This window comes from Embiotoca jacksoni, unplaced genomic scaffold (assembly GCF_022577435.1).
Source record: "Embiotoca jacksoni isolate LCO1_2020_lvr unplaced genomic scaffold, fEmbJac1.0.p SCAF_22, whole genome shotgun sequence".
In the NCBI taxonomy this organism is placed as follows: Eukaryota; Metazoa; Chordata; class Actinopteri; family Embiotocidae; genus Embiotoca; species Embiotoca jacksoni.
The window spans coordinates 6,782,560-6,807,110 of record NW_027185363.1 but is presented as its reverse complement, the minus strand read 5'-3'; the positions used below and the strand labels follow the sequence as shown (position 1 = coordinate 6,807,110).

The 24,551-nt window shown below is 41.3% G+C and overlaps 1 protein-coding gene across 1 annotated transcript; it reads right to left on the bottom strand.

Moving 5' to 3' along the window:
- Positions 1–2,427: 2,427 nt before the first annotated feature.
- wnt9a (wingless-type MMTV integration site family, member 9A) lies at positions 2,428–21,140 on the bottom strand. The gene is given in 4 exon segments (XM_069157599.1): positions 2,428–4,278; positions 6,723–6,985; positions 7,341–7,600; positions 20,935–21,140. Coding segments are annotated over 4 exon segments (1,341 nt in total). The 3' UTR covers positions 2,428–3,666.
- Between the last annotated feature and the right edge of the window lie 3,411 nt (positions 21,141–24,551).

Sequence of the window (24,551 nt, the reverse complement as noted above, 5' to 3'; positions counted from 1 at the left end):
ATCAAATCCTATAAAAAATACTCTTGATGACTGTGATAAATATCTCATTGTCATGTGAAGGAATTAAAGACAACTACAGGTGAGTTCATTCTAAGTTTGTTAGGATTTGTTAGTGCTCAGATAACAGACAAGGGTGAGATATGAAAAGAAATATGTTGAGAGTATACGCTGCTTCTTGAAGCCTCCACCCCAAAAGGAACAAACACCCAAAAGAAAAAAACAGAGTAAAAAATACAGGATAAAAAAATCAATTTAGACTTTGACGTTATTTACACTAAACACATGCTCATAATATATTTAAAAATAATTTATCTTTCTTTTTTTTCTACAAAATAAAATTTTGTACATGATCCACTGACGACTAAACAGTGCAGAGTTTTGGATTTGAGAATTTGACAACTTGCAACGTCTAAAGAAAAAAAACGACTGGCTGCTGCATCATGCTCCTCTTTCTCGGGAGAAACTTTTAGGCCTATGTACAATCTATAAACAAACAAAAAATGCTGTCTGTGTGCATTTTGTTATTCCTGTCACGTCTGTTTTAATTCCATTCAATAGTAGAGAACCTCACTGTGTTTGGGCCAAGGAGTGTGCGGAGCGAGCACACACCAGAAGCTGTGGGAAGCAGGCATTTATGCTTCGAGTCTCAGCATAGCTATTATGGTTTCCATGTAGCGTGCAAAGTTCTATGTATATGTTTTGACCAGTCTTTATTTGGCATGCCTTCTCATATCAAAATGCTTGGAATTCATCTCCTTAAGACAAATAAGCCAAGCAGGGTTCTCGTCCTGAAGCATGATTTTGCCGTCAAAGACGGGGGTTTGATTTAAATTGCTTTCGATAATCATTTTTAAATACTAAACTGCACTTCTGCCACATCTGGCATTGTGCAGTATTGATGTTTATAATCTGTAACCATCATGTTTAGCCGCTGTGCTGTTTCCACAAATGCTTCACCCTTTTATCTATTCAATTGTCAATTTCTGTTTCAGATGCTTGTGAGAGTTGAACATGTGCCTCACTTTTGTCTCTATACCACAGGAGAAGAAACCTTTGCTATTTACAAATTATTATTATTTTTTTTTTTTAAAGAAAAAGATTTTGCACTGCAATGTACCCATAAATACAGATCTTGAAATACTTTAAAGGGCTTTTGGGCTTCAGTGCGTGAATGGTGCTATAATACAAAGCTGGGTCCCTCACTCAGTAGTTAATTCACACCAATCTAAAATATGGCATATAAGGTCCTTTATCTTGTAATATATATATATAACATAATGTTCCCAGAATCTATGTGCTGAGAATACAATTAAATAATATTGTCTGCATTGTTTGTGTGTACAGAGGCATTTCTTATAAAACTATAAAAATGTCTTACAGACACGATTTAACATTTTGGGAAACCCACTCATTTGCTTTCTTCCTAAGCGCCAGATGAGAAAATCAATATCACTCTCATAGGTTTCTTGTTAAGCAGCTAGTAGCTTAGACTAAACACGGGAAACGGTGCAATAGCGAGCCTGGCTTCGGCCGAAGGTAACAAAATACACCTTCCAGCACCTTTTTAAGTTTACTAATTAACATGTTGTTGTTGCATCCTGCTTGATGTTTAATATGTACGAAAAGTGACAAGTGGTGGTTTTGCGCCGGGGGTTACTTTCTGGATTAAACAGACAAGCGATATAACGTGCTAAATAGTGAGCATTAGCGGTGCTGATATGCTGATTTTGATACAAGCCGTGCAGCCGTTTCCTCCCGTTGCTGAACGATAGACTGAGCGAACCAGCTGCTGTGCTGCAGTGTTATATTTACCACACAGACCTGACAGTTTTGTCAGTCTTCTCATCCAACACTCAAGCCAGCGAGTATTTCCTCAAACGTCAAACTGGTCCTTTAAAGTGTCACTGTAGTTGCATGATGGGGTCAGTATGTTGCATCGCATTAACGGTGTCACTTGGCACCAGGCAACCGTATGAAAAAGCAAATAAACTTATGTATAAAAAAACAACTTCACTGACTTCACGAAGAAGACAGCAGATTAGCAAAACTCCTGTGTTTACATTAACATCGATTTGCGGGAAATTACACAAATACTAGTCTCATAAAATATATTTATATTAGCTACGAGGCGTAGACTTTTATCTTAACTTGAGCAAACTGCAGGCAGGTCAAGTTCGATTTCAGTCTCACTCACCCCATGCTGTTTGAACTTCCACTGTACACACTGCATGTCTACATGTTGAATATGGCTCAATCAAATCATGGCAGCTGAAGAGGAGAAGACGGATATGAAATAGTAGGGAGTTACATTCCTCCAGTTCTCCACAGTTTTCTTTACAACTTCAAAGTTAAAAAAAAAAAAAAAAAAAAAAAAAAAAAAAAAAAAAAACCTAATAAGTAGATTTAAGCTCCACAGAGCTCCACAAATTTTGATCTGAATCACACGAGGATCGTTTGCTGATCAAGAGATCACCTGTTGCAATGATGTCGATTATAATAAAGAGGCCACTGTCATCTCCGACTTGGAAGTTATTTGCATTTGCACTATTTCTTTCTGTTTTTTTTCCCAAACGGATATAGTGGTTTAAGTTATTCCCTGAACACTGGTTCGCTCAAGGCCGAGAATAGCCTAAACTAACTGGTTTAGTTATTTTCTGTTAATGTATTTACTAACAGCTTCATATTATATTATAAAAAAAAAAAAGAAAAAAAAAAAAAAGAATGAGATTTTCTTTTCTCCCGGTGAAGGAGTAGTCCCAAAGGATTTATAAATTACCCACAGCAAGACGTCGAACACAAGTGTGCTGCTTTCAAAAGGGCCTTGTCTACATGAATCAAGAAGAAAAACGAGCAAGAGCACACAAACAACAAAACATTTGTGTGGTTAGTGGTTTGTTTTAACATAGTTAGATAAGTGGCTTGTATAATATCATTACAATATAACTGAAATTATTTACATACATATGCAAACACACAATGTGTGTGTGTGTGTGTGTGTGTGTGTGTGTGTGTGTGTGTGTGTGTGTGTGTGTGTAAATATGTGCGTGTAGAGTAATTCTTACACCCTGTCTATTTTTTTTTTCTTTTTAAGCAGTCTCTGAATATGGTTTTCATTGCCATAAAAAGTCGTCACTCAAACTACCGCCTCACTATCTATCACGTGCTCACGTGCTTACAAACACATACATGGAAAGACTGTCAAACAAGCGCACACACACACACAATCTCACATACACACACCATTCCTCTTTGGGCAAAGCCCCAGAAATCAGTCCGCTGGTGTTGCTGTCCTCATGTTGGATCCTTATTAACTGGACGATAATCTTTTTTTTTTTTTGTCTGTTTTCTTGCAAAAGGATGCCAAAAGATTTTTTTTTTTTTTTAAAGGAAAGAAAAAGCTTCTCTCTTTAAGGCAACGCTGTGATAAAAAGCTTGAGATGTTGACCCAGTTGTCTGAGAAAGTTTTTATTCTGCAGGACCTCTGAAACCAAACCCACAGAAATCCCTCGAAGTGCTTATTGCTTCTCGGCTCGCTCCTCTTCTGTTTGCAGAACGCTGTTCCGACACTGGAAGCAAAACCTTGCATGAGAACAAAATACCGCTCTTCTTTCGACGCAACCGTCTTTCTCTTGCTCCACCGATCGAAGGGGCTGACAGGTGGCTGGTTTACCCTTTGCAGGTGTAGACCTCTTCTCTCTGTGTGCACTGCTTGCATTCGACGTAGCAGCACCAGCGCACCTGGCACTGGCAGGGCCTGGTCACCTCCCTGCTTTGAGTGTTATGGCCTCGCCCGCAACAGATAGCGTCGCAGTTCTTGTCCTTGTAGCACTTGCGGGCTGTGGTGCCCGATGAGTACTTGCTGGGTCTACAGAAACTGGGTGAGTCCTCGATGTGGAGCAGGTCCATAGTGCGGGGGATTTGATCGTTCAGGCCAGGCAGGGGTAGTTGCTGTTGCGGTTGCTGCTGCTGTTGCTGCTGTTGCTGTTGTTGTTGCTGTTGCTGTTGTTGCTGTTGTTGCTGTTGCTGCTGCTGTTGCTGCTGTTGCTGCTGCTGTTGCTGTTGCTGCTGCTGTTGCTGCTGGCTCCGGCCGGTGGAGATCTCTACCTCCCCAGTGGCCTCGTTGGTGGAGCTGCCGACCTTGACAGAGGTCTCATAGCGCTGCTTCAGCTGCTTGCCGATCTCGTGGAATGGCAGGAGCTGCCTCCAGCAGGTCTGGACGGTGCAGGAGCCTGAGACGCCATGGCATTTGCAAGTGGTCTCCACTCCAGCTTTGATTACCTGGGTCAGAGACAGAGCAATACCGTTTATTGCTGTGAAACATTAAAGGCACAAAATGAAAGCTATATAATTTAACAAGCCTGTGTTTAGTAAGCGCAACCTGAAAGAGCCAATTTACCCAAATATGCTCACAATTAGATGAAAGAGGTGGAGCACAGCGGTTTGGGAAGGCTATTGACATAATGGATGATTATGACATTCATTGCTCTTTTTAATGTCATAATAAAAGGGAAAATCAGAGGCTTTACTTATTGCTTGTGAACTAAAGGAAAACAATAAAACACTCTCTGAGGCTTCATATGAAAGAACAAGTGAATAATAGTTGGTGGGATGTTTGATTTTGTTATAATAACCATGGATGGAATTGTGATTATATACTTATTTATGGTAGCTATTATGATTAGTGAGGGGAGTTTCTAGGTGAGACGTAGCCACAAAGACAATCCATTCAGGCAGCCATGGGAAAGAGGGAATTTTAATACTTGGACACTGGGTTTTATACTTGTCCTTTGACTGTAGTTGTGTTTTACAAACCAAAAGTTGTTCATTGCTATATTATAGTGTGGTCATTTGTTCAAGTTAAGTTAGTTAAGTCATGCAAAAAGCTAGGAAGGGGATGAATATTAAAGAAAGTTTTTTTCCTATAGAAAAACATACATAATTGCAAGTGACAGAGAAATTGTCACCGAAAAAGACCACGACACGTTGTTTTAACGCCTCTCGACCTCTTAGCGGTCAGCCAGAGTTCATTTCTGCATCAACCACAACGTTAAAAGCAGTAAGTGTGAAAATCAATGACAATAACACATTGTCTTAGATGGGGTTTTGATAGAATCTACTTCTCTTTTCTCAGACTGTGAAAAAGATCGGGGAGCAGGAAGTGCATATTCATCACACCAGCAGGTCAAGAAAATTTGATAGGTCAGCTTTTAAAATGTCGGGGGGATGCAGAGGCTAGCACATTCCAGTCTCGTCCTGCATGTGGGAATTCATCCTGAACGAATGCGGTACACCTCACTACATGTGCAGCTCACGAAAAGAAGAGCAAAAACAATGTTGTAAATCTTTTATCACAAATATAATCTCCTGAGAGATTGGATTTTGGAGAGGCAAGCTGAAGAGGAAGAACCCGTATTGGTCTTTAGGGAGAGTTTTGTGTCTGCTAACATTTGGGAAGTGTGCCTCTGCCATAAATCATTTTGAAACCAAAATGAAAATGGCTACAATGGGAGAAAAGCAGGGTAAACGAAACATATTCCAGACCTTGAGTTTGCTTTGGCTGGACAGATTAAGACCATTCCCTCTTTTTTTTTCTTTTTTTTTTTTTATATTAAAAACACTTCCAAAATGAAAAACCAATATCTGCTCACCACAAACAATTGTTGAATTGTGCCAGAGCGCAAATTAATTGTTGCCTTTCAGATTTCACCAACTTTACAGTAGCAATTATTTTAATCAGCTTAAGTTTCTTTTTTCCAGGTTTCTTGGAGATGCATGAAACTCAGCACTATTTTTTCTGTAATTGTACTCTCCCAAGATGCCCCAAGTATAACTCAATCAATATCATTCTGCTATGGCCATAATGAATTCCTCTTTGGTCATTTTAACTATATATTTTGACAGAGAGCTTTGTCTTGGACAGCAGTCATTTACCAGCACTGTAGTGTTTTAACCCCAAAATTACAAAAGCCAAACCCAAGATATGGTAGCGCAGTATATCCAGAGTAAGTTTCACAATGAGTTTGTCTATATGTGTATTGTATTATTACAGTTTTCCCACAGTTAAACTGATTCATGCAAGTAATCAGCCAACATATCAGTTAAAATACTGTCTGTCCCTCCAAATGAACTCTGACCCTGTTCAAATTGTTTCTTTATAAGTGTGTCCTGGTTACATCTATGTGTGTGATGTAACTCAAACTTTGTTGTTTTCATTTGTGGAAATTATTACTTTAATAAAAGGCAAATTAAGTTGGCAGGGCAAATCTATTGCTGTGAAATTATTGTGTGATTAAAACTTCTCTTTTCCTTTGAATGTAACTCCCTAAAACTTTTGTAACATCGGGTTGGATGAGAATAACTGTCTGACACAACTTCAAGTGTTAGACAAATTATTAGCTCATAAAATACTGTTGCTGCTAAAGTCACAGACAAACTACAATAATCAGGAAGGGAGTGATAGGAAAATCAAACAAGACCATAAAAGGGGCATGTGGATATCTTGGTATGAAACTTCCATGCTGTTGGGGGACTCACAATAAACAGATTAAAGCAAGAACTTTCAAAATCGATGCTGCAGAGCTCGAGATGTTCGGAGTTTTTGACCTCACCTCTTATGATGCAACTTGATATTATCTTTTGTTAGACCTTTCCTGACTGTTACAGAAACCAATGCATTCATGAGAAGATCGACACCACCCTATATGTCTGTTGTACTCACTTACCTTCATGCCCACATTTGTGTTGTGCATGTCCACACGTGCGCGCAGGTCCTTGTTGGAGCGTTTTCCCAGGAAGTCCTTTACAAACTTGTTGGCGTACTTGAGATTGTCTCCGCAGCCCCCCCACTGCCACGCCTTGCGGTTCTCCAGGTCCGGGGCCTCGTCGCACGTGCAGCGCTCCATGCGTCCTGCGCTGCAAGCTTTGGCCATCGCGTGGGTGAGACCCGCCGAGGAGATGGCGTACAAGAAGGCTGTCTCTTTAAAACCTGGAGGGAAAAGCACATTGGAGGGTCAATCACAGCCCAGCATGACGCACCCACTAGAGGTTAGGATTAGGGTTTCCATAAAGAGGTGTATCGTGTAGTGTTGTGAGTGTGTTAAGTGGTCGTGTGTGTGTCATTTTGTCTAGAAGATGGAATGACTTTTTCTTGGAAAATAAAGTATGCATAAGATACGCACTCACTCACTCACTCACTCACTCACTCACTCACTCACTCTCACTCACTCACTCACTCGCGTTTAATTCTGGTATAAGTACACAGAAGTAAAATGCACATATTAGCTTTGCTTTTAGAGTTCAAAAGGAAGCAAAATAAGTAGTAATACCATATCCGCACGTACCTCTCTTTAGTATGTTGGCTCGGTGGCGCCCCTCTAAGGTGCAGTTCCACCTCTCAAAGCGGAATTGATACTGGCATTCTAGGGCGCTCATGGTGATGGCCTCTCTCAGGGTCTCCGCCACGCCCGGGTCTCGTCTGCACATCCTGCGCTGCTTCTTTTCCAGTTTGAGCCGGTCGCACAGCTTGTAGTGGGCCCTGCCCATGTTCTCCTCTGGTAGAGAGTTCAGTGGCAGGATAGACAACGGTTCATTACCTGTCAACCTGGAGGAAAAGATCACAGACACAATCAGGTCAGTTGAAACGGTGCACAGAGAAGTCTTGATAAAGTATCCAATAAAGCACAGGATGCAGACATTCTTGGGTCAACAGTAAGAGTTGCAAAGATATACTACATAAACAGCACAGGAAGCACAGCTGGGGCATATAATGCTGAAAAGTTTGGTTAATGTTCAAATGAGTTCAGCTGTTCAGTGGTTAATGTTCAGGGGAATTCAACATTTGCTGGAGATTGAGATCAACCTCCAGCAAAGGCGTGTCTGAGTGCAGAGCAAATTCTCTGCAGAAGTGGAAAACTTGTCTTTTTATGAAGTTTCTGACACTATTTTGTCCCTGTTTTAAAAGTAATCCAGTCACAGCAGCAGACATTCACTGACTACAGGATTTAACACTGCAGTTTGAGATTGTAATGCATATTAAAAGTAGCAAAGGATTCAGCTTGTATGGGGGCATATTTTAAACGTTGGGATGGTGTGAACGTGACAGTCATGCCACATGCATGTAAAACAGTAGCCAGTAGATGCTTAGTTTGATATTTATATTGCATCCTGTGGGGGGGATGTCACTTACAGCAACGTTGTATAGATTTAAACATGATCATACAGCAGGATTTACACTCTCATTATAGAATCCCAATAACAAAAGTCCAGTATCGAGGATCTTAAAGCTGTGATCCATCTGAAATATAACAAGCAGAAGTTCCAGTTCTAAACATGGTATGGAGAACATGTGGTAGACTTGCTCTCCTTTCGTCAGTTTATTTAAGGGAAGCGTATATAAAACACACAAAGCGGGGACTGCCACATAGCTGGCAAAACCTACGACCAGCGTTCTGAGGTTGTGATGGGGAAAGCAGAGCATTACTTTCATAAACACACACGGGGGACATGACTGTCAGCCTGTGACCATTTTGGTCACACCAACTGACAGGATTGGCACTGTAGTTGTTCATTATGTGTAATTTCTGGCCTCCTTTACACCCTTAAAGTGAAACTGAAGAATAAATGGATTTACAGAACTCACAACGGCACAAGTCTTCAGGCCTTTGCAGCCGGACTTCGGACTTTTAAAATGCATGCGTGAACTGACACCTCACTTATTGATAATGAAATGCAAGAGTTCTGCTTCTGGCATTCACTGCAGGCTGAATTGTTTCCATCCTTGTAAAAAGTGAGCTAAAACGAGGACTAAAGCGCCGCTTTACACTGGATGTCTTATGGACACAGTTCCTGGCGGCTAAAGGCAGAACGTCTGAGAAAGCAGTTATTTGAGAGACAATAAGGGATCTTGATACTAATTGATACTTGATAATAATACTTAAACATTTAAAACTTTTTATATTTTAGATATCAGCTTCTACAACCATTTTCTTGTCATTAAAAATTAAGACAAAATATTATGCTTATTAAATCAACAATCATGACTTCTTGTAACATATCTACACACACCCAAACAAATTAAAAGAAGTGCAATTTGAATATGAAGAGTAGCCACAGCAACTAAAAATCCTGTTATGCAATTTAAAGGTGCCATATTTTACACTTTTCCTATGTTATATTTGCAGTCTTGATATCCATAAGAAGATAGTTTTGTGGTTTTTAGCACCAAAAATCATCTGAATATAGATTTACATCTGTCTTAAGCTCTTCATCTTAAGGTGTTTTGTGTCCGTGTCTTTAAGGTATGAATATCCCTCTCTTCATATCAATGACCTTCTCTTCTGATTGGTCGACTCTTTTCTGAGTGACACGGGCCAATCAATTGTTTTCTTTCGTCTTGCAGCTCTGCTCTCTGATAAAATGTTGGACAGTTGTCGTGCTGAGGGCGGACATATGACAGGAGTGTGAGTTTGTGATGTCACAAAATGACAGCAGTCCAAACAGCACAGTTGCTGAACTCAGGCTGTGTTCATTTGTCCGTGGACTGAGCATCTTGACACTTTCATAGTATTTATCAAGGACCTAAACCTACTTTATATTCAAAGAAAAAATAGGAATCTAAATCTATACAAAACTTGACCTTTAATACAGTGATGCAGTGTTAAAAAATGATTCTACAATAGCACTGGCTGGATGTTCACACCAGGTTAGTTGAGGTACCAGAAGTGTTGTTCGGTGACGCACATTACCAACATTTTAGACTTCATTACTTTCTTTCAGAGAAGCTTCCGTCACCACTTATATTCATGTCAGTCTCTAACAGAAGGTCACAGGAGTTCCTCAGCGAGAGATTTGTTTTATTAAGTCCAATAACTGACTGAAATGTTTCCCCTCGAGTCCTTAGCTTCATACCAGTGGACTTAATAGTTCACAGATGCTATATGATACTTTTCTTTACAATGCATTCACAGCCTGGTTTGACAATCTGAGCCGTCAAATCAAAAAGGAGTCATCAGGATTTGCTTTCAGATTGGGTGGAATGGTTTCCTTTTTACAACGTGTGTTTGCCTTTTCTTAACTTGTCTGACAGCTATGAATTTCAAATGGAAACCTGGCAAGCTGTGTCTTGACAGGGATCGCTCTCCCAACACACTTTGAAAATGAAAAAAATAATGTATGGTTTGAGGCGTACAGCGCAAAGCACTGACATTTTCCTCTTGATTGATTCATGCTTTGTTAAAATACTCTCTGATAACAACACCAAGGAAAAACACTCAAAGTCCCAAAACAAACAATTCGAGCTGACCCGGTATGTTACTTGTGACTGACAACTGTTCCACAACATTTTTATGACAAGCAAGCAGTCAGGGATTTAATGATGGTGCCGCGTGGAGTACCTGCCTAAGACCATTTGAAATACCAATAAGGAAAAATAAAAACAATTCCACACTACATGAGTAGTTTACTCCTGTATATGTCTGTAAATTATCAGACACATATTTAATTCGTGTTTGAGCTATGTATAGCTTTGAACAGATATCCCACTCACAAATGGTGGTATTAATTTACTAATACCACCAACATGATGTGCACATTCCTCAGGAAGACATGCATAGCAACACGTATCAGCATCAAATTTTCAAGCCCACATGCCTGGCAAAACAAGAGCCCATTAAAGTGACAGGCCTCAACTGTCTGTGTGACGTCTGTTTGTCTGAGACAAAAAGATGGTTTGAGAGGAGCTGGAGGGAGGCCAAAGATGACATGACACTGATCTCAGCGCTACTGACTCTGGCTTTTTTTCATTTTTTTTTTTTTAACACAAAGGCATATTTCTAGCTCGTTACAAAGACAGCCTGAGGGCAAAGTGTGGAGGAGAGAGAGGCTTGAGAGCAGAGAAATACTTCTTCCCATCTCCAGAGAAGAAGCTACTGGCCAGGGCTCGCTCTCAAGCGATGTTTCCACTCTGCGGCCAACCAGAAAATAGTCAAATAGTAACACAGATGTACACTGCTTTGATTTCTTTTGCCTTTACAAAAACTACTATTTAAAAATAGATTAACTTTTTAATATTTAAAAGAGTAGAGGTGATGGCTTTATGTTAATCAAAGTCAAATTTGCTGGAAATTTAAGATAATATTTTCCCTGGATGAAGGACTGTGACCCCTGCTGTCACACCACACAGGGTCACACATTCCAATATGGTGATCTGCAAAAAAATATCACTGCTGTTTACTGAAGAATGAACTCATTCAACTCACACAGGAGGAATAAAAGAATTGGAAAATAGTTCAGTTCTTGAATCACAAAAATCATGACAAATGTGAACTTTAAATCTTCGAGCAAGTGGAGATCATCAGTGTCAACAAAGACAACTTTTATACGGAAGGATGCGAAAACAAATGTTGTCTCTGACAACTCAGTGAAGCTCAATGATACCATAAAATATAGGATCTTCTTATTTTACTAACTTTTTACTGATTAAACTGTGTGGCCAACAGGATTAAGAAAAAGAACCTGGGCTAAAATCTTATTTTTTTTTTAAAACTCATTCAGAATAAGTAATAAATAAAAATAAATGAATGGACATGTTAGTGCTGCCTCTTATTATTTTCATTAGCACAGAATCTGATAACAATTTTCTCTTATAATTGATAAAGTGCTTGCTTTGTAAAATGTCAGAAAACAAGAAAAGAAGTCTCCATCGCAATTACCAGTGCTTGTATTTGGGTTGGTGCCGAATTGCATCAGCCAGAGGGACATACGTTCTGAACTCTGTTGCTGTGATTGGTTGTAAAGTGTGCACTGCTGGGATTGATTGTCAGTAAACTAGTCCCTGACCCTATTCCTAACCTTTACCCAAACCGTCCTGCAATGTAGCAACCAATCACAGGAAGAGCGTTCAAGTTCAAACGTGAACGAAATAAAGACAAATTGCACCTTTTTTTGATTTTAGAAAATGGAAACAGTAATCTTGGGTGCCTGTGCTTTAAAAAAAATTGTGGATTCATCAATTGTAAACACTTTCTATTAAGAAATCTGACTTATAAAGCATTAATAAATGATTTGTTTACATTAACAAGGCCACTAGTTACAACTTAGAAACTTTATAACAGGTGCGTTCTTGTAAAGTGGTACTAAATGTAGGATACAGTTGATTATCATAAAAGGATGATTGAAAGTGAAGCGCATGCATCTCCACAGTATCTACTTCATCACTGAATTAGAGCGCAAGAACATGTGTTTTCACATCATGGACCATTTTCTGTAGGTGTTTTTGTTTGAGGTGTTGTTTGAGGTGTTGGCACAGCAACACCAATTACACATGGAATATAACACCAACATATAAAACTCATTATTATCCTATGCAAGGTGGGATTCTTGCTGATGTTTGCTCAGCTTTGCTTTTTCCACTCCCACACACTTGCCTGTACACACTCTTCGCAGACATCACTGACCTACTCTCACGCTGCACCTCCTCCGCTGTCTTTCACTTAGTAACCCCGGAGTTTGTTTAGTCCTTTCTCTCTACCTGTCAGCACCTCCCATTGCCCGTGACATTTACTTTATATACATTTTCCAATGCAGCGGGTTCAGTGAAAACGGCTCATTTCACGCGGTAGAGCCTCGGCGTCGATCCCCCGAGGAAATCATTGACCGGCTCTCAACTTTGCCATCATCACTCCCTCTGTGGCTTTACATTACCGTCCTGGAAGTGACCCTCAGCTGCTAATTCTGCTCATTCTTCATTAGCTGGGTATGTAAATAGTAGAGAAAGTGTAATAATACTTTAACTCTTTCATAGGAGAAAACATCACTTTAACTTTTTTGGCCGACACAAAGCGTTTCCTCCAAGAATAAACTACAAACACACAGTTTTGTAACCACTGGTGCTATTCATACACTCACACAACCATATGTAAACAAAGGCAGCTCAGTGTCTGTGTATACATTAATCTCAAGAGGCTGGAGCAGTCAAAGCTGAAAACTTTACAGACAGACAATTGATCAAATACTCACTTAGGTCCATTAGCAAGCAAATAAACATTCTCTGGTTGTTAAAATTCGATCAATTATGTCTCGCTTTTCTCCGTTTTATATTAATATGAAACCAGCGTGATTGGATTTTGGAATTGAGTCATAGCTAGAGCCCAAACAAAAATATTTTTTATGTTAAAAAAATAATATTGCGTGATACATCATGATCGGATTTGTTTTAAATTCATATTGCTGAGCCTAAAATCGTTAAAAAAAAATAAATTAAAAAAAAATCATACAGCTGCAGCTCTACATCAATGTCTTCTTCACTTAATACTCAGATTTCTGTTTGAATATGCAACTTCTGCAGGAGATATTCATGAACAAGTGATATAACAGATTGACAAACTAATGCGTAATCTCCCCTAGAGATAACAAAACCACCTGTTGAATAAGATCACAACAAAAACCTGAAACCACCACAACAAGTTAATGCAAAAATATTTGTTGTTGTTTTCAGCCAGCATCTTTTTATCCACCACACAAGATGAGTGCACATTGGTGTATGCAGTTACCAAACACACGTGCATGTGCATGCATGCGTGCGCACATGCATGTGGGCACTTACAACCTTAAGTCAACACCTACGAGAGTCAGTCGTGGCTGAACGCGCCCAGGCAGAAAAAAAACCCCCACAAAAGCCACAATTTCTCCATCAGCCTGAACTTGCAGGTTGTGTGGTCTGGTGTCTCCTAGATCACAACTAATCCCTCCCCCCCGCCCCCCCCCCCCCCTTTTTTTTTTTTTCCTCTCCTCCGAACTTCCCCTATTCCCACTGGTCAATTACTCTAAACGAATGTCAATCATTTGGTCCAGCTGTTGGTCCAAAACAAAGCCTCCTCTAGACAAAACCACCGCTGTCTGCGAACTTAACCTACACGAGACAATGACAGACACGAACATGTGTCCTGGAACAGTTCGAGAAACTAACCACGCTCACCTAAGATTTATCTGTGTATGGTAAAACATGTATTATTGATTTAAATTAAACACGGAGGTTTTGTTGGAAATTAAAGTCACCAGTTGTGATCTCCTTTTCTCTCCCTTTCACTTTTTCCTCCTGCCGTCACAGCATTTAAAAATGACCCTTGTGGGGGGGAATTGTGTGTTTTTCTCAGAAATGTTGGATGAACTTCAGACCACCCTGCCCAAGTCCCATCTGGTGTATCACAGCCCTGGCCATGCCAGAGGTAGTAGGAATGTGAGCGTGTGTGGTGTTTTCCCTCTGGCCCACTCTAACCATGGCTGACAATGTGCTCCAAAGCTTAGGCTTGAATAATTGAAGAAACCATGAATCAGTGTCCAATGACTCTCTGGTTCGGGGAGTGTCCAGGCTATCGTCCACCTCTGAGGAGAGAAGAAATCTCGCGCTGAACATTTTTCTCCATAGTGATACTGTTCATTCCCCGAATCATTAAAACCAAAAATAGGGGAAAGAGTAAACGATTATGTTTGAGGCTAAGATAAGATTAGTCCCTGGTTGAAAGCACTGGGTGTTGTGATTACTCCTAACAAGCTGTGACTGACACAGTACAGTAACATGACAAAACGACTTTGAAAACAAAGTGGTACTGGCCTGGGACTTAGTAAGTCATTAATAGTTGAGTAATGAGCCTTTCCGCGCAGTGGGAATGTCATGCAACGTCTACAAGCACTGCTATTCACAATGCAAGTGGGGGGAAAGTCTGCTATCTTGTATGACTTAACAGGATATGACCCAATGTTATGTCATCTGCTGTCCCTTCTGGTCATTTACAACCCACAAAGGGCATGTCGGACTACTCCCACTAATTGACTGATCGTGTCCTGTATATGTACTCGTTTGATATTTTAAATGTGACTGACATGTTGCGTCAGTCAATCTATTCTCACAGTTTTTCCACATTAAAATATGTTTCTTTTTCAAATCATAAAAAAAAAAAAAAAGGGTAGAATTTTTCTGTTCAGCCTGATTTTTTAATCCACAGCCAAGCACTGGTAGCTGAGCAGCAGGACTGCAGGACCTGGGTTTGGGAATGGGAGTGTGGGGCATGATAAGAGGTTTAACTGCTATGTGAGAACTCAAGGCTTCTAAGGTCAGCAGCTCAGTTATAGTCACTGTGTGACTGGCACAGATTGGGCGCACAGCACTGTCCGCATGACTCCCCTGTTCTAGCCCACGCCATGGCACAGAGCAGCCCTGTACCAGCGCACCGTCACACCAAACACGTTCAGGCACACATACTGTACTCGGCTCTCACCAATTCACACATGCCGACACAAGAGCCAGACTGCGGTTACTTGGTAGGGAATGAGACAGTTTGACTATAAACTCAAAGCAGTTCACCAAAGCAGATATCTAAAATGGGTGCAGAGACGGGAAATGTCAGGTTTGTTCGCTTCTTTTACACTTAGCAAAAACAATATCCCTGAATAAACTGAGTATGCAAAGTCAAACCACAAAATCCCAAACAAAATCCAAGCTGTTTTCTTGTGTCACTCATACCCCAGTAACTTCAGAGTGTTAGGATTTATTTACTCTTACTACACGAAAAGATTTTTATTTTTTTCCAAAAAGGCCAACAGAAACCTCAAAATCCCACATTTTCCCTTTTTTATCTTCTCTGAAATATTAAATCTCAAACACCTTTTGTGACAGTGATTTCCAAAGTTAAAAACAAAACATGTTGTTGATTCACCTCACCCGGCAAATATTTCCCATGAGCATTTTTCTAGTGTTTTTGTGCATGTACACACAGCTCATAATATTGCCCGGAGTGAAAAAGTTGAAGTCTTGACAACTGCCTGATGATTAAAGCAGCAGTAACCTGTTGAAAGTCGTGCAATTGGGCCATTTTGCCAAGTGATACAAAAACTCCCCCAGGCTTAATCGCAGATCGTCTGCCGGGCCTCGGCCCATTCGTGTCAGTCGATGTCAGACTATGGCCATTCTCAAACTAATGCTCGGGCTTTATGGATAAATAAGCCTTTTGGGGCAAACCTTGGCATGTATAATAACACCCATTTGGGAAATACACACATCTGTACGAGTGTCTGAGAGCACGTCAGGTCAAGCGTCTATTGGACTGTTTATGCAAGATGATCGTCCAGATAAAGAGCTGAGTCTAAGTCTGCAGTTCTGAAAAGGTGGTTAACTTTCTCTCTTCCTTGATGAAATTCACAGTCGCTGCAAACAGGTGGATGAGATTAAAAAGATATCATGTTGGCTTTTTAATTCTAAAATAAATCACTGAATTTGTAAAAATCGCCTCGAGTTAAACACAAGAAATGCAGAGAAATTCTCTAGAAGACCAAACCTTAAGTGAGTGTTTTGTCAATCTCTTCTATCCCCACAGACCAGGCAGAGAAAACACGCCTGTGGTCAAGGATGGAAAACACAGGACATAGCGGTCGCGCTAACTAGCATCATCTCATCAATGTCCGACCACTAAAAGTATCTCGAGTCTATATTAGTTTCCCTGTTTTGCAAATTGCCCATGTCTCCAGCTCCATCTGCAAAGATCATCAAGTGTTTGACCAACAAGAGTTTCCTTCGATGGGAGTTTCCTCCCCATATCTTCTAACTATCCACCAATGAAGTGCACAGCTGACTGGTGGAGCTGAGCTGGAGCAAGCTTCGTTTTATAATCAAACATGTCTTGGCTGCGGTCTCTTCGGCACGCTGATGATACCAGAACTGTGCATCCGTAGGATGTGAGCGTGCCAAACACATTTTAAAAGCCTCACCAGACCATGTAATCTTCAAAAATATCCAGAACAACCATGTTATTGTACAGTATGAGCCCCATAACACACCACTGCAGAGACCACTGAAACCTTCTTAACAAAGGTGTGTACTAACTTCTCTAGTTTTCAATGATTCATCCTGCAAAATCAACACGCAAAGCTGTGCATCATCCAGTTTAAAGATGTCGGAATCTGTGCTCTGTAAATTATACCATGCAGGCTGATCACAGCTAAGCATAATTTAGCCAAACCTATTTTTGCACACTTGTCAGCCTTCACATTTAATGCTTTCACATTTAATTTCCCATTTTTCTTCACAAGAAAATTACAAAGTGCTGATTGAGGACCATCCTGCACTCTCAGAAGATGCTGCACCACCGTGTGGCATCCACGGGCATAGCAGGACTCTCCAGACAGACGTCAAACGAGCAGAGGACTCAGAAGCAGAGCACAGCTTAGCTCAAATCTGGATGTATCAAACAGAAATATAAAGAAAACAAAGGTCCCTCTTTTAAGAGGCTGTGCGGTCAGTTATCTAAGCCTCCAGGTTTGCGTGATCTCACCAGACCACACTGTCACAGCGCCAGTGCTGAGAGAAACCTATCTTCTTGGCTCATGCCAAAGTGATACCCTTTGAGGTGTGGCCGTAGCCACAGGATATCCTATGAAGTTGGGAAATCCCTCTATCAACGGTGCTCCCCGCCCTGCTGCACGTCAGAGCTAATCAGTCCTTAAGGCCTGGTAATGAGACGCCTGCCACCACTGTCTGCCAGGCAACGCCAGCCTGAGCCCACACTAACTCTGCTCCTTCTAATGAGTGGTAATCACCCAGCAGCTCCCCACAAACCACTGCAGGGATGCCGGCACGCACATAAGGCAGCCGAGCCAGAAGACAGGAGGGGAGAAAGAGGAGGGAACCAAAGGAAATGGCTTCATGGAACTGCTTAAAAAACAAATTATAACACGTTTGTGCTTTGCTAAAGAAATGAGGCTCCTTTGAAACACACTTCTGTTTGATACACAGCAGGAACCAACTCAGCAAAGTGATGAAATCCTTTTACAAGTGCATACTGAAGAAAAAAAAAAAAAATCACTCCTCAATAAATATACACTCATCCCAGTCGTTATCCTGTTGTTTTTGGCATACTGCCTCACCTAATGGAGCGCTGAAAACAATAATACCATCTGAGAGGGTATCGGCTCTACTTCAAACACAAACCGATGAGAGAAACTTTAAGAATATCAAAGCTATTAGATAGCAACCACTGTATTTGCTTCTTCTGGATGCTGCGGTGCCTCGGTGATCAGTAAATACCGGTTGCATGACTGCGGGCAGCTTTCCTGTATGTGTCGCACATGAACTAAATAAAAACAAACCCTTGATTCAGTGTGAGGACTCACATTCAGCGCACTTTACGAGACCACAGTATGACATGCCTTCTACCAAAACTCAAATTTAAACCAAGAAAGCTTATCTCGGCGAGCCATCTGAGCCATGATGGGGTCAAATGGGAGAACAAATCACTTCCTTCGACGACGGTCTACACATTATCTCACCAAGTGCTGCAACCTGAAGTTAAGAAAAGGTTTGGTGAGCATCTCCGATTCCGACTCTGATGATAACGGATTTAGCAGAGCCAGCACCTGCCACAACAGGCTAAGGGAGAGAAAATGAGTGTTCACATTCTTGTGGCAAAGGATGACAATTTAAGCGGGTGCTTGACTACGCCAGGAATCCCACCCCACCCTCGGCTGAGCAGACTATGGGCAGGAGAGATTGTGTTTATGTTACACTTACGCTCCACCGCACTCTGGAAATTGGGTATGCAACATTGACCCTCTATTTTGAGTAAATCAGTACCCAGGAGGCCCTAGGATGCCTCGTGCTCATGGAATATTTATTTGAACAGGTTTGTGCGAGTGTGTCCCCCCAGTCAGAGCCGAGCAAGACCGAGCTGGAGCGTCACCGGTGTCGAGTTTCTGGGAAGCTGGCCACGGGGCAGGCACATTTTGTGTCTGTGTCACCTGTGCAGGCTCTTTCAGTGTGTTTCATGTTCCTCGGCTGCAAGGCTAAATCATTCACTGACACTCATTCATATTCCCCTTCTCACTGGGCCGCGGAATAATAAATCTGGAGTATCGTAATACCACATGTCTCTCTGCACTACACAGGCCACAGATAGAGAACAGGCCGGCAGAGGGAATTGAAAACAAGTGCTAACTGAATAAGTAAATATGCATTAACATTAGGAGCATTAAGGCTGATGTCAGCCTTAATACACGCTGCCTGCCAAGGGCGATGGTGCAACAGGAAGGGGGACAGAAACGGAGAGCGGGGTTACATTTGTCCTTCTAATGCAATTTTAGAAGTGAATTGAAACCAAAGACCGAGTCAGAGACGGAGAAGGGACTTGATACGTGCACGAGCATTACAGATGATGACGCGTTACTCACAGGGGCTTAGCTATTTCCATCATACAGACCTATTACAGGTGCCACACAGCATGTTTGCATCACCCAGTTTCCAAAGATGAGTGCCAACACTTTGGTGCAACACCCAAGAGAACAACATTCAACCAGAGATCTGCAAAACTGGTTGTAAACTACAACAAGCCAGGTTTGATGTTTACGGTGCGCTCTAGTGCTTCCCAGACTGACGTCCTCGTAAAGTTTTTTTCCGTGACACTTTACACCAACTTACATTATTCAGGATAACCTATGCCTCCAGGAGAAGGCAAAACCCACTTCAACAGGTCGACAGATTTAACATACCAGTCCAACGGGGCCCCTAGGGGACATTTCTTGTGCTCTCTTGCAGGTTCACAACAGTTCCCAGATCGCCTAACACTCCTGGATCCTGCACAACACCCATACCATAAATTTGACTCTGTTGGAAAGGCTTCAAGTGTCATCACTCTGCAGTCTACAACCATTTGTCTCCGTGTGTGTCTGCACCCTGTGCAGCCAGGACGGAGCACTAACAACACCCATCAACAGGGATATTTGCGGATACGACAGAAAAGCACCAGGATCCCGCTTGTGTTTTGCGCGAGATGCCACTCTGACAGGTATATTTTGACTAGACGTCCCCTTTTTCAGTTCCAGGTGAAACATGGCTGCTGCCCCACCTGACACGCTGACCTCATTTGAATGACCTTGGCTCCCCAGCACTGTAAATGTTCCTCTGTAACTAAGACAGAAGAAAGCTGAGTGCAGTTCATGTAAGCAAGACGAGTTGTAGCAATAGTAGCCAGTCTAAAGTGGAGGTCATAGTGGGCTACACCTAAAAATCCAAAGGCGTTCCCTGGGAATGACTTACTTTGAAATATACACGCTTGTGCTCTTTCTAAATTAAACGTTATAGTGTGGATGACATGATTTATGACGGGTTTTTTTCACGTTAATTTCCCTACACGTGCTTCAAGTGTTTTTAAAATTTTGATGGGAGCAGCAGAAAGAAAGAAAAAAAAAAAAACAGCCAGAGTTGTGTGATGTTTATGCTGGAAGGGGGAATTTTCTGTGCAAGCTGAGCAGACGTTTCGGCCACCAGTTCAGTCAGTCAGATTGCTTTATTGTTACCAGCTGTTGAGTCTGAGGCATATATACACTCACCTTTCGCTCCGCGGCTGCTTCCAGAGTCGAGTGAGGATATGATTTTTACAAGTGTTTCAGCAAAATAATCAGCCGGACCGCTACCTGCCATTCAAACACGCCGGGGGTAACTTTACAGTGGGCGCTGGCTCATTTGTCAGGGAAAGAATGGGGAGAACTCTCCTCGGCCAACATTACTCCGAGGCTGCGTACATCTACCTATAATAGATGCGTTGATGGGCTACGGTTTAGTGGCCTTCAAAGTTAGATTTTTTTTTTTAAGTGTGAGCAGCTTCAGTGAGGTAAAATTCCTGCACCGACAACCTGCTGCAGACACCAGCTGTGAGGCCTCCAAGTGACACCCCGCTGACCCGCAGATATCCATGCAATCCATCATAAAATGAATCAAAATGACTGACTTTCTAATTTGCTGCACACTTTCTAAACTGACTTCAAGTTAGTTTTCAGGGAGTTGAGAGTAAAAAAATAAATTAAAGAAAGTCGATACCTGCTTTGTAATTCAGAACCAATCAAATCAATGAAAGCAGCATGATGGGTAATAACAGTGCGTCTGTCAGTGCTTACCCGAAATATGCTGCAGTGGGTCCGGGCAAGTTGAGAAGATACACTATAACTGTGATCGATAACCATCCCAGGAGTAGGTGTCCATCCAGCATTTTGCTGCGGCTCCAGGGCAGATCATTTCGTTTCTCCTGAGTAGCTGTGTGAAATCCCTCGTTGGAAGTTCAACACTTCTTATACAGAGAGGAGCTGCGCTGCGCTCCTCCCATCAGCAGAGAGAGCGAGAGAGAGAGAGAGAGAAAGAGAGAGAGAGAGCGCGCAGCAACGCAATACATACTGACAACTGATTCACAATTCCCTCTCAGGTTTCACATTATTCATCTCAGTGTGTCTTAATTTATGATTGGTGTGACAGTTTCTCCGCTGTGGGCGTTTTAAGCACTATACAGTGAGTGTTTGTGTAGACTGAGGTCAGTCTGAGCTGGACTGCACTGTATGGTAGAATACCTTCAGCCAGTGACAGCTTATTTTCAGAATGGCAAACCCTGGATTGGTTTACTTCAGCAGGAGCAGCACAATGCAGCAATACCAGTCCACATGCTGTAATACTAATAATAGAAGTCCAAACTTTTCTTATGAATTCTGCATTTTAAACAGTTTACTTAGATATACCCTTGAAAAGTAACTGAACATGTTTGCAGAAGTGTTGTCCGAAACATACTTAAATATTGCCTTTAAAAACAGTTGACATTTGTCAAAACAGTCTCACCACAAGGGCAACTCTGTCTACTGAGGAAGATCATGTGATATGACTGAAAGCCCCAGAACAGCCACTGGAGCAGTTTCACCACAAGTGCACCTCATGTTTGAGAAGTCAAGAATGAACCTAAAATCTTTTTTAAGTTTTGACATATTTGACATGAAGTTACAACTTGTTTATTAAAGTAGATTAAAATGTACACAGAAAACATAATGGGCTTTAAAAAAAACATGACACATTTTGTTCTACATTAAATTTGCAACTGTAAAAGCAGATTAACACGTCAATGCATTAACAGGGACTTTTGATACTTTACAAGTTGCATTTTACTCAAACACATTTGAAATGCAGAATGTCTACTTGTAATGGAGTAGTTTATAGATTCTAGTATTGTTATTTATTACTTTTAATCACCCCTACCACCCTCGATGGAGATGTTTATTGTCCAAACTACCTGTGAGTCTGATTCTTGAGTCTGTATTTGAAACTAGTTCATTCATATATGCCCAGATGTTGTCATGACTGTGTTGATTTTGTTTGTCAATAATACATCATATGCTGCAGAGGGGGCTTCCTGTTTGGTACAATTTGACTACAGATTATTTGTCGAAGTTAAATATCAGTCTGGTCTTGCCTTTTTGCAAGACGCAATCAGTTTTCCGGAATCAAATGTGCTGAGGTGAGTTCATCCGCAGTTCAAAATTAAGTAAATTTGTCCGCAAATAGAGCTGCAGGCGATTTCACAAGAGATCTGAAAGCAGAAGACGAAACCTTTAATCACTTTGCAAAATATCATATTGAGCACCATAAATCAATTGGCAAACTATCAATCATTCTGGCAAGTAATCTGAACCCTTTGGCAGGTCCGCTCTGGAAAAATATTTATTCTTCCTACGCATTTGATTGCATAAGATTTAGAAATCAATACGTGTAGTTATAGTCACAGAAAACCTTCTTTAACATGCAAACTCTAAGACTCACTTATATTCAAAAGTAACACACATGAACAAACTGTATAATATAGCAAAGCTTCAACACTGGATCCCTGAAATGACAGCAGTATTCACAGATTTCTTCACAAGTATGGCAGTTACAGTGTGACTGAGAAGCACTATTGCTGATTTGTTGACCTCCTGATTTGTAAATGATATCCACTGACTGTTTGCCAGCTGAAAGTGTCTTTACTCAGCGGCATCCCTACTTAACTCCTGTGTAAACACCTTTCAGTGGCTCGGCTGCCACCTGACATCTTTTGTGTCCGCACACACCTTGATTTCTGGCACATAAACAGGGTGAGGTATCTGAACTTGGGAAGGATCCAGATTTTCTCAGCTACACCTGGGGAGCACTCCTGCCAGGACTGGGGATGAACGTCTATTCATTCCCAATCTCAAACAATATCCAGCCACAGATGGGCCAAGTGGCTTCACCGAGCCAAGTTTCTACTTAGTGTGTGTAAACACCATAGCACCTCAAATTAGAGATTAAAGTGAGCAAACATGAAAAGCATGGTTGCATGTTTCACATGATATTGGATCTTTGATGATACTCCAGTCAACAGATCGTCACTTATAAAGATTTTTCACAGCGAATAATGGCTGCAGATGTAGTTGCTTTTTAACCACATGTTCACCTAGACGATCAGCTGTGTCATGAATGTAATTCATAGTTTTTACATGACGTCACATCGTTATAGCCACGCCCACCTGGAAGGCAAAACAAAGCTTTGTTCCACTGCCCAGCAGCTAGTTCATCAGGTTTGTTTAGCCAAAATACCGGATAGTTATGGGTCAATCGGATGCACAAACCAACGAGGAGACAAGCCTGGGTTGTGCTTTTTCTGAATTCTGTCTGAGAAAGAGAAGCCAGAGAGGAGACAATAACAAAATGGGAACACACTTCTCCTAACCCTGCCATAACACATACTTGCCTCTTTACTTTGCGTTTTACTGGTGGTTTCCAGTAGAGTGCACACCCCAGAACAAAGGATATAGATAGAACTCTCAGATTTACAAGATAAACAATAAACATGGCAACATTGCAATATTTTTCTTGGGAAAATTGGTATCAATGGACATGCCTTTCATAAATGCCCTTAGCCAACAAATGCACCTGATGACTGGGGGGACAAAACCGGCCATGGGTTCCTTCCACACTGTTGTACTCGGACATAACTGTCTTAGATTTGTTTTCATTTATTTCTGCTGCAACCTCTAACATAGTAATGATTTTGCACTAGTCAACCTGATGAGGCTACAAGCGACAACTCTCTGCTCTGAGCAGCTGCCAGGCAACCAGCGGAGACTCAAGTAAGTGAAAAAAATAGTCTACCACATAATCCACAATAAAATGGTGTTGTTGCTGTTTTTACACTCTGTTTTTTGTACGGGTCAATCGTACAATGTAGCAGGTGCTGGCAGGCAAATTTTGTTAAAGTCAAGCAGACCCAGTCGAGCTGTTTTCCCCCTGTTTGTAGTCTTTGTGTTAAGCTCAGCACCTAAACTAGTTGAGAGTGGTATTGATTTTCTCATCTAACTGCCCAGCAGAAGGTATATTTATAAAATGTCAAACTAGTCCTTTAGAAAATGCAAATGAAATGGTGCTCTACTGTTTTCTCATAGATGATGCATATTTGTAAAAGAGGATTAGTCAAAGCAGTCAGCGCTAAGGTTATAATCCTTATGAATGTACTGTTTGCATGATTTCATTTTGAACTCACGCTCAATATCATTTGAGAATTCTCACAGGTGAGCACATGAAAGCACAGGAATGTACTTTTTTCAGCATTATAAGCTTGTCAGTCATTCCTAAAGGGCAGTAATTCAAAAGCCTATAGGCCCCCACTGAGGGCCTTGCTTCTTAATAACACCTGGTGTTAAGGAGATCAGCGGGAGGGTTTGTCAGTACATGACAAGAATGG